Here is a 15,605-nt window from a genome sequence, read left to right as displayed (position 1 = left end):
AGAAGACATATAGATGTCCAATAAACCCATGCAAACATGCTCAACATCACTCACCATTAGAAAAGTGCAAATCAGAACCACAGTGAGGCATCACCTCACACTAGTCAGAATGGCCATCATCAAAGAGTCAACAAACAATAACTGCTGGAGAGGACATGGAGAAAAGGGAACCTCCTGCACGGCCGGTAGGGATGTAAACTGGTACGGCCACTACGGAGAACAGCATGGAGATGACTTAAAAAAACTAGGAGTAAATCAACCATATGACCCAGCAATTCCATTACTGGGTATATAATGTAAGAAAACCACAGTTCTAAAAGATACGTGTACCCCAAGCATGAGCGGAAATCAAGATTGCCAGGAGAAACACCAATAACCTCAGATATACAGATGACACCACCTTTAGGGCAGAAAGTGAAGAAGAACTAAAGAGCCTCTTGATGAAAGAGAAAGAGGAGAGTTTAAAAGCTGGCTTAAAACTCAACATCCAGAAAACTAAGATCATGGTCCCATCACTTCATGGCAAATAGATGGGGAAACAGTGGAAACAGTAAGAGACTTTATTTTCTTGGGCTCCAAAATCACTGCAGATGGTGACTGCAGCCATGAAATTAAAAGACGCTTACTCCTTGGAAGAAAAGCTATGACCAACACAGACAGCATATTAAAAAGCAGAGACATTATTTTGCCAACAAAGGTCTGTCTAGTAAAAGCTATGGTTTTTCCAGTAGTCATGTATGGATGTGAGAGTTGCACTATAAAGAAAGCTGAGCACTGAAGAATTGATGCTTTTGAACTGTGGTGTTGGAGAAGACTCTTGAGAGTCCCTTGGACTGCAAGGATATCCAACCAGTCAATCCTAAAGGAAATCAGTCTTGGGTGTTCTTTGGAAGGACTGATGCTGAAGCTGAAACTCCAATACTTTGGCCACCTAATGCAAAGAACTGACTCACTGGAAAAGACCCTGATGCTGGGAAAGATTGAAGGCGGCAGGAGAAGGGGAAAACAGAGGATGAGATGGTTGGATGGCATCACCAACTCGATGGACATGAGTTTGAGTAAACTCCAGGAGTTGGTGATGGACAGGGAGGCCTGGCATGCTGCATGCAGTCCATGGGGTCGCAAAGAGCTGGACACGACTGAGCGACTGAACTGAACTGAATGTTCACTGCAACAATATTTACAACAGCCAGGATATGGCAGCTACCTAGATGTCCATCAACAGATGAATGGATAAAGAGGTTGTAGTGCATTCATACAAATGGAATATTATTACTCAGCCATTAAAAGGAGCAAATTTGAGTCAGTTGTAGGGAGGTGGATGAACCTAGAGCCTCTTATACAGAGTGAAGTGAGTCAGTAAGAGAAAAACAAGCACCATATATTAGCACATGTATATGGAACCTAGAAAAATGGTGCTGATGAACCTAGCAGAGAATGGATCTGGAGACACAGTTGTTGGGGAAGGTGAGGGTGGGAGAAACTGAGAAAGTAGCATCGACATCTGTACACTACCATGTGTAAACCAGTTAGTGGGGGGTTGCTAAATAAGCCAGGGAGCCCAGCCTCCGCTCAGCGACAACCCGGAGGGGCGGGATGGTGGGAGGCTCGGGAGGGAAGAGAGATGTGTGTGTATATAGTGATGACTGATTCTCATTGTTGTACAGCAGAAACCAAAACAACATTGTAAAGTAAGTTTCCGCCAATTAAAAAAATAAATAAAATTAAAAGAGAGAGAGAAAGCGTAGGCTCTGGAGTCAGAAAATCTGGATTCCATACCCACTTTTGCCACCAGCTAGTTGAGAGGACTTACCCAGGGCCCGTAGCGTCAGCAAATGTGGGCGGTAACAGTAGCTACCCCTCGGGATAGTGAGGAATGAAAATACGAGGTTAGGAACAGCCTGGCCCCGAGCCTGCGCACAGTCAGGGCCCCACCAATGGTGTCAAACAGTAGCCACCAAATCGAGCCTGAGGCCTCAGCACTGAGGAAACGAGCCAAGGCTCTAGGCATTTATTATCAAAGAATAAAAAACCCTCCGCGACCACAAAGTGAAACCCAGTGGCAAGGATCCTGCTCACCAACAGAAAAAGGCACTGAACCAGTCCAGGAGGGGGACCCCCAGCAGGACGAGGAGGGACCCCACCCCCAAGGTTCCCACCTCCCGGAAATTCCAGAGCCAGCCCACGGCAGGCCGTGGGAAGCTGCAGTCTTTCTCCAGAAAGAACCAGCATGCAGAGAAGGCCCTGAGGGTTCTGAGGGTGAAGCAACTCGACAAGACGGGGACTGAAGTGTGCCGGGGACAGAAGTCAACCCTCTGGACAGCGAGGTAACCTGCCCACTGTGGGTGGGATACACACAAGTTGCCGTGAGAACACTCTCCAGAGAGAGAGGGATCTTTCTTGCTTGTGCCACGACCGGGAAAGTCCTAGGTCCTCCCTGTGAGCACCTCAGTTAGCCCCTCAGTCATGTCTGACTCTTTGCGACCCATAGACTGTAGCCCGCCAGGCTCCTCTGTCCATGGGATTCTCCAGGCAAGAATTCTGGAATGGGTTGTCATTTCCTTCTTCAGGAGATCTTCCCGACCGAGGGATCAAACCCAGGTCTCTTGCACTGCAGGCAGATTCTTTATTGTCTTAGTTATCCAACACTAAATCCACTCCTGTGAAACACCACTCCCTTCAGCAGGGCCATTTCCAGGAGAAACCACAGCCCCGTGACCATACCAGACACACTGAAGACACTCAAAGTCTTTAAATGTATTCATGGCCTGAAAAGTGACCACTGCAGACCCTCACCCATGCAGACCGGAGCTCCCTCCCCTGCCAGTCAGGGAAGTCGCCCCATGATTCTGTGTCTTGATGGCTCCAGAGGATGGATGTTCCACTGCTTCCTTCCCGACAAGTCACGAGGGGAAGCTTCCAAAACAACTCTGCGGGAGGCAGAGAAGTAAGCACTGGTGGTGTGTGAGAGCCCAGAGGGTAAGATGCTCCTGCAGTGAAGTGACTCTCCAACCGAGCTGGTGGGAACAACGACTTCAAAGACCTGCTCAATGTGTCTTATTCACCTGCCAAAGCAAGGCAAGCCGTCCAGGTGCGCTTATCATCCACAGTTCCGTTCCCTGCACTTGGCCTTGGAGACGAAAGCTGGAACAGGGGGTAGGAAATACTGTTTCCTAAACGCCAACTCTGTGCTGGGAGTTCTGCTGAGCACCTATGTGGGTTATCTCACCCCCTCCTCCCAATACTCCAAATGAGGAGGGGCGGCCCCAGCCCTGCAATAGGAAAAGTAGTTCTAGGTTTAATGGGGTAAGGGGCTCATGGTCTTTTCCTTCCTTGATACCTCCTTCTTTGAACACACAACAGGCCACATGTGGAGTGCTACAGTCCTGTGACTGACTGGTTCAAACTTGAGAAAGGTGTAGGAGAAGGCTGTATATTACCCTCCTTATTTAACTTCTATACAGAGCACATCATTCGAACTGCTGGGTTGGATGAAGCACAAGCTGGAATCAAGATTGCCAGGAGAAATATCAGCAACCTCAAACATACAGATGATACCACTCTAATGGCAGAAGAGGAATGAAGAGTCTCTTGATGAGGGTGAAAGAGGAGAGTGAAAAAGCTGGCCTGAAACTCAACATTCAAAAAACTAAGATCATGGCAACTGGTCCCATCACCTCATGGCAAATAAAAGGGCAAAAGTGGAAGCCAGTGACAGATATTCTTTTCTTGGGCTCCAGAGCCACTGTAGACAGTGACCACAGTCATGAAATTAAAAAATGCTTGCTGCTTGAAAGGAAAGTCAGGACAAACCCAGATAGTGTTTTAAAAAGCAAAGACGTCATTTTGCCAACAAAGGCCCATACAGTCAAAGCTATAGTTTTTCCAATAGTCGTGTACAGAGGTGAGAGTTGGACCATAAAGAAGGCTGAGTGCTGAAAAACTGAGGCTTTTGAACTGTGGTGTTGGAGAAGACTCTTGAGAGTCCCTTGGACTTGCAAGGAGATCCAACCAGTCCCTCCTAAAGGAAATCAGTCCTGGGTGTTCATTGGAAGGACTGATGCTGATGCTGAAGCTCCAATACTTTGGCCACCTGATGGGAAGAGCTGACTCATTGGAAAAGACCCTGATGCTGGGAAAGATTGAGGGCAGGAGGAGAAAGGGACGATGGAGGATGAGACAGTTGGATGGCATCACCGACTCGATAGACAAGAATCTGAGCAAACTCTGGGAGGCAGCGCAGGACAGTGCTGCGGTTCATGGGGCTGCAAAGAGTCAACATGACTCAGAAACTGGACCACAGTACCACATCAGCTAAAAACGTCTCCTTCTCCCTCCAGTCTTTTCCTTGGAGCAAAAGGTTTAAGAAAAAGCGCAGACACTGTATGGAGGATGCAGACGGTTGACACAAGTGAGCAGTCTAGCACAGTGGTTAGATGTCTGGTCTCTGGAGTCCGGCATTCCGAGGCTCAAATCCCAGTTTAACCACTTATTTGCTGGGTGGCCTTGGGCAAGTTGCTTAACTTCTCAGAATTTTGTTGCTCATCCAGGAAACTGAATGATGATGATAGATCCTACCTGAAGGTCTGTTGCAAGGGTTTAAGGATTAAAGTACTTAGAACAAGCCTAGAGGAAGGGAAACCACCAATAAACAGTAGCTATTTTTTATGGTGACCACAGCTCCACAGGAAACCTCCCAATGCTGTCGTCTGCAGAGTCTCTCACCGGGTCTCAGGGACAAGAGTCCGCAGATGGACGGGTCTTGTGTGTGCTCTGCAGACTGAGCTGCTGAGGCCCAGCTTGGGTTAACGGCCTTGCCCCGGGGAACAAACGAGAAGGTGGACGTTTCTCCCTGAGGGATGAACAGCCGTCAGGCCCGGAGGACCGCAGCTCTCACTCAAGACCAGTGACTTTGTGGTCACCGGTCAGCCCGCTGTCCCGGTGACCTGCTCCCCGGGGCTGCCTCCATCTCCCGTCCCTGAGGTTCTCCCACGCGTGTCCTGGGCCCCACAGGGGAACAGTTAGGGGGAATCAAGGCCACAAAGCCAGCTTGGTGTCTACTGAATCACCTGAGGCCAAGCGACCCCACCAAAGTTGCTGGTAAAAGTGATGATCTTGGGGGCGGGGTAAGTCCCTGAGAGGACACACAAAGCTGCCAAGTGGCTTCCCTGGGCTCCGGCCACAGCGACTCAGCAAATGGACTCAGCAGCCCAGCTCAGCGCTCGGGAGAGTCGTCTCTGCGACACAGACTTGACACGTGAACAGGCGAAGCAAATCGACATTGGTCAGTTAGGAAATTTAGGATCTGAAGCCCCACTGGGCGTTTCAAGAGCTTGCTTCTCTTTTCCTTGAACAGAAAACCCCCAGATGCACATGGTTGAGGGGCTTTCTAAACTTCTTTTTTTCCTGTCTTCCCTAAGAAACAAATAGTAGCAGTCACCGTAGCTCAGAGTGGCTGAGCTTTTCTGTTTAATCCTCAGAGCTCCCTAAAAGGCGGACTCTGTCTTCACCATCTTCATTCTACAGAAAGAAAAGCTGGGGCTGCGGTGATGCCACCTCTCACCCAGGTCACACAGCCCGTGAGCGGAAAGAGAGCCTTAGCACGGGACAGCGACTCGAGCGCGGGTGCCGCCGGCCGTGCCACGCGACCCGCGTGGCCTCCGCTTGGAGGAGGGGTGCGGGCCCAGGGCAGGCCCTCTAGACCCTTGCTGGATGAGAAGTGAGTCGTTTTCAAGTCAGCCTTGTCAGACTCCCTTAAATGCAGTCTCATCCACTGTCATCTCGGCACGGCCCACCTACGAGGGCCCAGTATTCTTCCAAACGACTCCTCCTTCCTCCAGCTTCTCCTTCCTCCAACCGGACATCATGGCTGCCTCTCCAACAGAAAACGTCCGTCATGTCACAACTTTCTTGAATCTTTCAGCGAGTCCCCACTGCCTGTAGCAGGAAGCCCGAACTCCTTGGCTAGCCTCTCCGACCACCTCTCAGGTCCAGCCCCGTCCCCCATCAGCTCTCCCACACCTCCCCACTCCGGGCAGGTGGACCACCTGCAGCCCCCTCCAGGGACCCCCAGGCTGGTGGGATGCCCTCAGAGCAAGTTCTGAACGGATCCTTCCCACATTCCAGGTCTCTGCTCCAACACACTGGGTATGAGGGAAGGGCACGCGGGTCAGACTGCCAGGAGTAAAGCCGGGATCCTCCAGCTCACCTGAGCGTGCAGCTGCACCTCAGGCTGCCTCAGCGTTCTCCTCTGGAAGTGGCACGACAGACAGTCCTCACACGATCGCCACAGGGACCCAAAGAGACAAATACCACCAAGTCCTTCCTGACCTCTGCTGGCCTCCGCGGGCTCCCACTGTGCACACGCTTCACGGAACACCACGCCAGCCATCATCCACAGCATAAGGGATGACAATGCCGGCAGGAATGTGGAGAAGAGGGATCTCGGGCACCGGTCACGGGCTCGGAAACTGGCACAGCCGCCACAGAAAGCAGTACGAGCTTCCTCAGAAATCAAAAATAGAATTACCATATGATCCAGCAATTCCACTTCTGGGAATACATCCAAAGGAAACATAAACAACAACCAGAAAAGCTGTCTGCACCCCACGCTCCTAGCATCGTTCACAAGCGACGAGACGTGGAAGCAATCTAAGTGGCCGCTGACAGGTGAATGGACGCAGAAGTCCACACAGACAGAGGCAGGTATCACGGAATATTATTCAGCCATCAAAAGACGAGGAAATCCTGCCGTTTGCACAAACACAGATGGCCCTTAAGGACATTATGCTAAGTTAAATACATCAGATGGAGAAAGACAAATGTTTGCGTGATTTCACTTATGTGTGAAATGTTTTGTTTTTTTTTTTAAAAACTCATAGAGAAAAATATTAGAGATGGGAGTGGGGGAAGGGAAGTTGGGGGAAGGTGCTGGAAAGCTGCAGACTTCCAGTTTTAAGTCCTCAGAAGGGAAGGTACAGTTTGATGGCTACAGTGAACACTGCAATTTGGTATAGATGAGAACTGTAAGATAGGAAATCTAAGAGGTCTCGCCACAAGGAAAAAAGTTTCTCTCTGTGGACCTATATGAGATGATGGAGGCCTGCTCAACTTTTTACAGTAGTCGCTTCGCAATAAATACTCAAACCATTATGCTGCACACCTTAAAGTTATACAGGGATATACGTTAACTATATCTCAATAAAACTGGGGGGAAATGCCTCCACTCCAGTGAGCTCCAGTTACTGGCTGACACGCCTCTTCCTCCATGGTTGCCCAGTCTCCTGCCATGTGAGACTGGATGATTCCTTGTGATGAGTGGGCTGGGTCTTTAGCAGCATCCCTGGCCTCTCCCCACTAACCTCCCACACCATCTCTCCAGCGGTGACATAGAAAATGTCTCCAGACATTGAGAGATGCGCCTCCCCGCCAGAGGCAACCTACTCCCCATTAGGAACCACTGCTTAAAATTCTGAGCTCCTTGAATAACACTATAAACAGCAGCAGCAGCAATATCTACCTTTTTTTTTTTTTTTTTGAATACTCACCACATGCCAAGCACAGTTCAAAGCCCTTCTCATGAATCACAGAATTTAATCCTCTCAAGCCCTAAGGGTGAAGGGTTTGGGGCACACTTTATTGATAATGAAACAGAATCATGGAGAGGTTTGTAACTTGCTCGTGGCACATTTTATTCTCCTGTTTCCTATCCCCAGCATCTAGCCTGTGACCTGATATAACAGAAGTTCAGTAGCAATGTAAAGAATGCACAGATGAATCTATTAATCAGATAGTCTCCTCCATAACAGCATCGAGGTCAGGGATGGTGACCCATCTGTCTCCTCTGCAGTCCGCAGGTACCCCAAAAAAAACCCTCCCCAGCTATAGGTCTTTTAAGCTATCCAGGCATCTCATGGGGGTTAGGCTATTCCAGTGGCTCAGACAGTAAAGAATCTGCCTGAAATGCAGGAGACCTGGGTACAATCCCTGGGTTGGGAAGATCCCAATGACTGGCATCTTCACTCCAGGATTCTTGCCTGGAGAATCCCATGGAGACAGGGGCCTGAAGGGCTGCAGTCCATGGGGGAACATAGAGTCAGACAGGACGGAGCGACTACCACTCAAACTGTTCAGACTGCTCTGTGTTTGTTATTATTAATAATATGAATTACACCTTCCAAATTCGGAGAAGGCAGTGGCACCCCACTCCAGCACTCCTGCCTGGAAAATCCCATGGACAGCGGAGCCTGGTGAGCCGCAGTCCATGGGATCACTAAGAGTCAGACAAGACTCAGCGACTTCACTTTCACTTTTCACTTTCATGCATTGGAGAAGGAAATGGCAACCCACTCCAGTGTTCTTGCCTGGAGAATCCCAGGGACGGGGGAGCCTAGTGGGCTGCCGTCTATGGGGTCACACAGAGTCGGACACGACTGAAGCGACTTAGCAGCAGCAGCAGCAGCAGCAGCACACCTTCCAAATTAGCTCTATGAGTGGTTCACTCAATTCAGCCGAGAGTCCTGACACCATCAGATAAATACCATCAATCTGACCTTTTCCCTATTAGACAAAAGTATCACTGAGATACAATAATACTATTTCCCAGCATCCTGAAAGCCCTCCTAAACAGCGTGCTTCTTATGCGCACTCCAGAGAGCGCTGCCCAGAGGATGCTCGAAAGTGAGAGGATGCTCCCTGGTCCTAAGGTGTTGCCACCTGCAGCCTATGAAGGAAGCAGTGAACTGAGGACAGCGCATAATAATTTGATTCTTTATTGTTATTATTATTGGCTGTGCTGGGTCTCCATTGCTGTGCGGGCTTTTCTCTAGCTGCGGCGGGCCAGGGCTCCTAACTGGGCTGCAGGGGCTTCTGATTACAGTGGCTTCTCTTGCAGCGGAGCACGGGCTTCAGCAGTTGTCTTGCAAGGGCTCAGGAATCGTGGTCCTGGGTTCCCGAGCACCAACTCAACAGCTGTGGGACACGGGCTTAGTTGCTCCACAGCATGTGGGATCTTCCCGGACCAGGGACTGAACCCGTGTCCCCTGCAGTGGCAGGCAGATTCTTTACCACGGAGCTACCAGGGAAGCCCCAACAATGTGATTCTTAATTGACATAGGTTCAGTATTTTAACTACTTAGCTTTCAAAAACTGTAGATCAACACAGGTATAAACACTTACACCACAGCAGATGGAGATCTTAAAGCGTCCCATATCCAGGACTGACAGTCTATGCATATAAAGGGGGGTGGAAAAAGAAATGTTTTCTGTTAGAGAGCAAGGAAATCCAACGCTTTTTGACTCTGCTAAAATTCTGGAAAGCATTAAACATGAAGCAAATATTTAAGAGAGAATTAAGCTAACGATGCTGAGGCTGAAACTCCAGTACTTTGGCCACCTCATGCAAAGAGTTGACTCATTGGAAAAGACTCTGATGCTGGGAGGGATTGGGGGCAGGAGGAGAAGGGGACGACAGAGGATGAGATGGCTGGATGGCATCACTGACTCAATGGACGTGAGTCTGGGTGAACTCCGAGAGTTGGTGATGGACAGGGAGGCCTGGCGTGCTGCGATTCATGGGGTCGCAAACAGTCGGACACGACTGAGCAACTGAACTGAAGCTAATGATCAAGCAAGAACTACTTAAAGGGCTAAATACTCATCGGGTGAGGCAAGGAAGAGTCAGGTAAACCTCACTTTGAATCTCAGCTCTGCCACATTGATGGTTGGAAAGGTATTCAACCTCTTTTAGCATCAGTTTCTTTACCTGTGAAATGCGTAGAGTAGTACCAACTTAGAATGTTATTGGAGAGATTAAATGAATTGATGGATAGAAGGTGCCTAACTCACAATGGATACCTAACAAAGGGTAGATTTTTAAGTTGTTATAAAAATGATCTCATGGGCACACACACACACACCCCTCATTTCACAGAGGAACTTTTGAAGTCAAAGGATGGGTCTTAACGGCAACACCAGAACTACCTCTGTCATCCTGTCCTTCATTCTAGCCTCTGAATTCTTTCATAAAGGAAAAAACCAAAGAGCGGACAATAGGGAACTACTGAGTTAATAAAGGAACGCATGAATAAGCTCAGATACCTCGTGGCGTCACCACTGTTAGAGATTTCCTTTGATATCTCATTCCAAAAGCGTCTCTCTCTTGGGTAATAATTAGATGCAAAGCCATGCAGAGGCTACATGTGGATGCAAAGATAATAAGACATGATCCCTTTCCCCAGTGTCTCACTGTCTAAGGAAGGAAAATTCAGGCATGAGCCCAGATTCAATCCAGGCCTCCTATTAGATTATTACATATACGGCAACTAAATACAAAGGGTCTCATTACACATCAATGCAACATGTATAATCCCTTACTTAAAATTACTCCAGAATTATGTCCTCCATTCTTTACATCAATATGAGCCTTAAACCTGTGCTAAACAGATTAGCACAACACTCTCACCATCACAAAACTGTTTGTATGTTCCCATGAAAGGAGAAAAAAAAGACAAGTCCATCTAAGAAAGAGTGGTAAGAAACACTGCCCTTATCTTTTTAAATTGTAAGGTTTTATTTTTTTTAATAAAAATTGTGGGACATAGCATGAAGTCATATGCAGTCCCAGAAGGAAAATGTATATTTCTATTAAACTTAAGAGTCAAGTCTGAGGTGGCTCAGTGGTAAAGAATCAGCCTACCAATATAGGAGATGTGGATTAGCAAGAGTCGGACACAACTTAGGGACTAAACCACCACCACCAAGTCAGATTAGAGAAACATTTAAAAGATTATATACTAACAAAGAAAAGAATATAATGACAATAAAGGGGTCAGATCATAAGTGGCCCCAGAATTCCCCTACCTGTCAGTGGAGCTGAAAATAGATAAAGAAAGAAGCCGGCCCAGACTTGTGACTCATAGCAAGCTGATGTGTAGTAACCATTAGAATGTGTTATTGGATTATACTTGCTTTACAATGCTGTGTCAGTTTCCGTTATACGCATATATACGCCCAACTGCCCCCCACCCCACCCCTCTAGGGCATCACAGAGCCCCGAGTTGAGCTCCCTGTGTTATAGAGCAGCTTCCCACATTGATTTTACACATAGTAGTACATGCATGTCAATCCTAACCTCCCACTCTGTCCCCCTCTCCTCTTCCTCCCCCACTGCCAGCCCCCCACTGCTGTGTCTGCATCTCTATTCATAACCTGGAACTAGCTTCATCTGTACCATTTTTCTATTAATAGATTCTACATACATGCATTAAAATCCTGCTCATGCTCAGTCGCTAAGTTGTATCCGACTCTTCGTGACCCCATGGACTGTAGCCAGCCAGACTCCTCTGTCCATGGGATTTCCCAGGCAAGAATACTGGCGTGGGTTGCCATTTCCTCCTCTGGGAGATCCTCCCAACCCAGGGATCAAACCTATGTCTCTTGCAACTCCTGCATTGGCAAGTGGATTCTTTATCACTGAGCTGCCTGGGAAGCCCACGTGCACTGATATATGATTTCGTTTTTCTCTTGGGGTTCACAGGTAGCTCAGTTGGTAAAGAATCCGTCTTCAATGCAGGAGACCCCAGTTCGATTCCTGGGTTGGGAAGATCTGCTAGAGAAGGGATAGGCTACACACTCCAGCATTCTCCTACCATTAGAACTTAATGTGGGTCACACCAGGGCCAAAAGGAACCGTGAAAGCTGTCTCCTCCACCCCTCTGCCTTCCAAACTTGAGAACCTCCAGAAAAACGGGGCTCTCCCTTGCTTCTGTGTCACCACCCTCCACCAGCACGCCTCATGGTTCAGGAGGGTGTGCAGGTTAGAAACCAAACCCCAGCCACCACGCCTCATGGTTCAGGAGGATGTGCAGATTGGAAACCAAACCTCAGCTCAGAAGCTTCACCCTCTGTCACCTCTGCGGTGAAGCCCTCCAACTGGGCTCTCAGCGGCCCCCTTGTCCTCTTCCTGGGACTCGGTCCTCTCCGCCTGAGGTGCTTCTCAAGCCTCCTGTTTCTCTCCCCCCGCCCCGCCCCCCCACCATACCGCCTTAGATGACTCCTTGTTCCCCACACTCCCTTCCAGCCTCACTTCGCCCCTGCCAACACCACCCCACCTCTGCATCCTCTGCCTGGCAGGCAGGAGGCCAAAGTTCTCCACCTCCGTTTCTTTTTTGAATATTTTTTTCCTTCCTATCCAAAGTACAGAGAGGCCCCAGCACGGTGCCTGACACACAGTGGATTTGCGAAACAGCGTCTTGCTCATCGCTGTCATAGACGTCCTTACTTCTTCATCCTTACAAAGCCACCAAAGCCTCTCCAAGTCTCTCGCGGCCTCCCCACCCCACTTCTGGTGGCCTTTTCTCTGCTCCATTCTCACTCACCTGGGACAGGTTAAGACACTCCTACTTGCTTAAAATTCTTTCTCTGACTTCCAGGCCACCCTCTTACCCAGCACCTCACACAGATGTAACGGTTAATCAGCCTACATAAGTGGCCTTGAACTTGGCAATCCAAAGCCCTCAGCCTGCTGCAGCCGCTGAGCACCGCATCCCAGAGCAGGTGATGCAGAACGCAGCCTGCTGCTGTGTGCTCTGGGGGACCCCTCTCCCGCACCCTGTCACAGGTCTCCACTCAAACATCACCTCCCAGAGAGGTCCCCCCTCACCTCCAGAAGCATCTCGACCAAAGGCAAGGCTCAGTGAGCCAGAAAGACAGACGTCCAGGCCGCCCTTTCCCCCCGCGGGCGAGGCGATGGCGGACTCCCTCCCTGCTCACCTGGATCAGCGTCTCCAGCTCCTGGGGGCTCACACAGATATGATCCCGCAGGAATTCCGCCTTCTCCAAGGCGATAGTGTTCTTTTGGCTGCTCTCAAAGGGCTGCTCCAACGCCCGGAAGACGAGACCACCCGTGACGAGGTAGACCACCACGACCACGAAGATGGCAACCACCGTCTTCCACTTCATGACGGTCTGCAGGCCCCCCTGGGCCGCGCCTTCCATCCTGGCTACGACCGCGGCTCGGGAGGACACGGCGAGGCGAGGCGCCGGCGGAGCCCCGTTAGCGGCGGCCTTGGGCGGGCACGCCGGGGGCGCTGCTGCAGGAACGGCCACTGGGAAACGGGGCGGGCGAGAGGGAGAAGAGAGTTCGTTTATAAACACACACCCTACACCATGTCACCGCGCAGACATCTTTCAAGCCGGCTGTCAAATGGGAGGGCTCAACATGGGTTCCCCAAGCCCCCAGTGAGGGAATTCAACCAGTTGCTAGGTGTCTGCTTGAATAAAAGCTGAGCACCAGGGGTTCCAGTTTTCAATAATAATAATAACTGAGTCTGAAATGTGTATATTTCTCTACAAGGGTCCAAATCTGAAAGCCATGTCTGTTATTTATCATTCAGCTCCTGCCTCAGTTTTCTTGTTAAGCAATGTGTGAGATAGACTAGGGCTTCCCTGATAGCTCAGTTGATAAAGAATCTGCCTGAAACGCAGGAGACCCCAGTTCGATTCCTGTGTGAGGAAGATCTGTTAGAGACGGATAGGCTACCCTCTCCAGTGTTCTTGGGCTTCCCTTGTGGCTCAGCTGGTAAAGAATCCACCTGCATCACGGGCGATCTGGGTGTGATCCCTGAATTGGGAAGATCCCCTGGTGAAGGAAACAGCTACCCACTCCAGTATTCTTGCCTGGAGAATTCTACGGACTGTATAGTCCATGGGGTTGCAAAGAGTCGGACACGACTAAGCGACTTTCACTTTCAAGATAGACAACAAACCACCATATTTTAAAAAGAAGTGCACTGTTCAATCTGGACAGGAAATAAGTAGGAAAAGGATACCCAGCAGATTTGTCCAAGCACTGAGGGCTAGGTGATACCAAGTGTACAGAAGATATGAGCATCTGGCAAGTTTAAAAGTTCTTTTCTTGAGGTCTATGGTCACAACAGAAGGGTGAGCTTCCTATACGGGAGAAGGGTCCAAACTCAAACACAGCACCTCTCAGATCAAGATGGAGGAATAGGAGGAGGACATGGAGCTCACTCCCCTATGAGCTGTGCCCCTGGGAGGGGGCTCAGAGGAGAATGGAGATTAAACTGGGAGAAGACTCTCCCTGGGAAGTGAGTGGTTCAAACCCCATAGTGGGGGCTCTACCTCTGGAGTTCTACAAAAAAAAAAATGAGCTCCCCTGGAGGGCTGGCGGGACTAACAGGAAGCCGTGGGAAGCTGGGACTGCACTCAAGAGGAGCGCACTGCTGCTGGCTCCTTCCCAAAGCAGGGCGGAGAGGGGCCAGCTGGCCAACTGGCCTACCACAGCTACTTCAGTGTGTGTGCCAGCCTGAGCCGGGGGAACATTCCAGCCCCCCCGTCTCACGTCACAGCTCCACGGTGGGATGGGAGCTGCTATGAGGAGGACCTCAGCTGTGAGACACCGAGGCGGCTCAAACATGAAGCAGCACCTGAGCAGGGCAGAGGCAGCCATTGCTCTCACTGACGCAGGTCACATCCAGACCCCTGACGTCAGCCGGACCCCCACAGGCTGTACCCCAGCCCTCACCAAGTGCCTGGGACAGCCCCTCTCGCTCCCCCGGAGTGAGGGTGCCAGTGCGAGGAGGGAGAGAGCGCACACTTGAAGCGAGCCGAGCTAGCTTGGAAGCTCAGCCCTCAGAGATTCCGCTTTAAGAACCTGGAGGCTGACCCTGCCCCCCGCCCACCATAGAGTGATGATGGCACTCGGCACAGGAGCCCCAGGGCACACCTGTTCTGGCCCAGCCCCTCCGTCTCCACTCCCAGCTACTGCCTTGGTAGGAGGCACAACCCGAGGAAAGATGTCACTTGTGTTCTCATCACATCCGGCTCTTCCACCCAAGCCACGGGGCAGACACAGATCAAACAGGAATGCTGCAACACAAGGGGCAACAGAGAACTACCTTCCCTAATTTCATAAAGATAGAGAGAGATAAGGAAAGTGAGAGGGGGAGCTTGTCTCCGCTGGAAGAGCGAGAGAAAAACCCCTGAAAAAATAATTACTGAAACCAAAATAAATGATTTACCAAATGAAAAATTCAAAGATAAGTAATAAGAATACTAACTGAATTAGGGGAAAAAATAGATAAGCGCAGTGAGAATTTTAATAGGGAACGACAAAATGTGAAAGGGAACCACTCAGAACCAAAGAAAACAATAACTGAAATAAAAACACGCGAGAAGGACTTAGCAGCAGACTGGGTGGCACAGAGAAACGCATGAGGGATCTGGAAGACAGAAGAGCGGGAGTCACCCGGAACCGCCGGAAGGAAAGCGCACTCTAAGGAGAGCAGAGTGAGAGATCCCTAGGATAACCAACGTTCACATCATAAAGGGCCCAGGAGGGGAAGAGACAGGGAGAAGGGGGCTGAAAACACATTGTGAGAAATTCTGACTGAGAACTTTCCAAATCTAAAGAAGGAAACATACATCCAACTGCAGGAAGAACAGAGGGTCTCCAACAAGATGAGCCCAAACAGACAGACACCAAGATATAATTAAAATAACAAAACTGAGAGAATTCTAAAGACAGCAAGAAAAAAAAAGCAGTCATACACAAGGGATCCCCCAGAAGGCTATCAGCTGATTTT

At 49.7% G+C, this 15,605-nt stretch overlaps 1 protein-coding gene across 1 annotated transcript in view; it reads right to left on the bottom strand.

Moving 5' to 3' along the window:
- KCNK10 (potassium two pore domain channel subfamily K member 10) overlaps window positions 1-13,103 on the bottom strand; it is an 87,834-nt gene extending 74,731 nt beyond the window's left edge. The window contains exon 1 of the mRNA XM_086319338.1: window positions 12,772-13,103. Within this exon, the coding sequence (XP_086175464.1) occupies window positions 12,772-12,996 (225 nt within the window). The 5' untranslated portion in view covers window positions 12,997-13,103. The remainder of the gene's footprint in view (window positions 1-12,771) is intronic.
- Between the last annotated feature and the right edge of the window lie 2,502 nt (window positions 13,104-15,605).

The sequence above is a fragment of the Bos grunniens genome, chromosome 10 (assembly GCF_055505025.1).
Source record: "Bos grunniens cultivar Pamir isolate PY7600 chromosome 10, Bosgru_T2T1.0, whole genome shotgun sequence".
NCBI lineage: Eukaryota > Metazoa > Chordata > Mammalia > Artiodactyla > Bovidae > Bos > Bos grunniens.
This window is presented reverse-complemented; position numbering and strand designations above follow the sequence as displayed.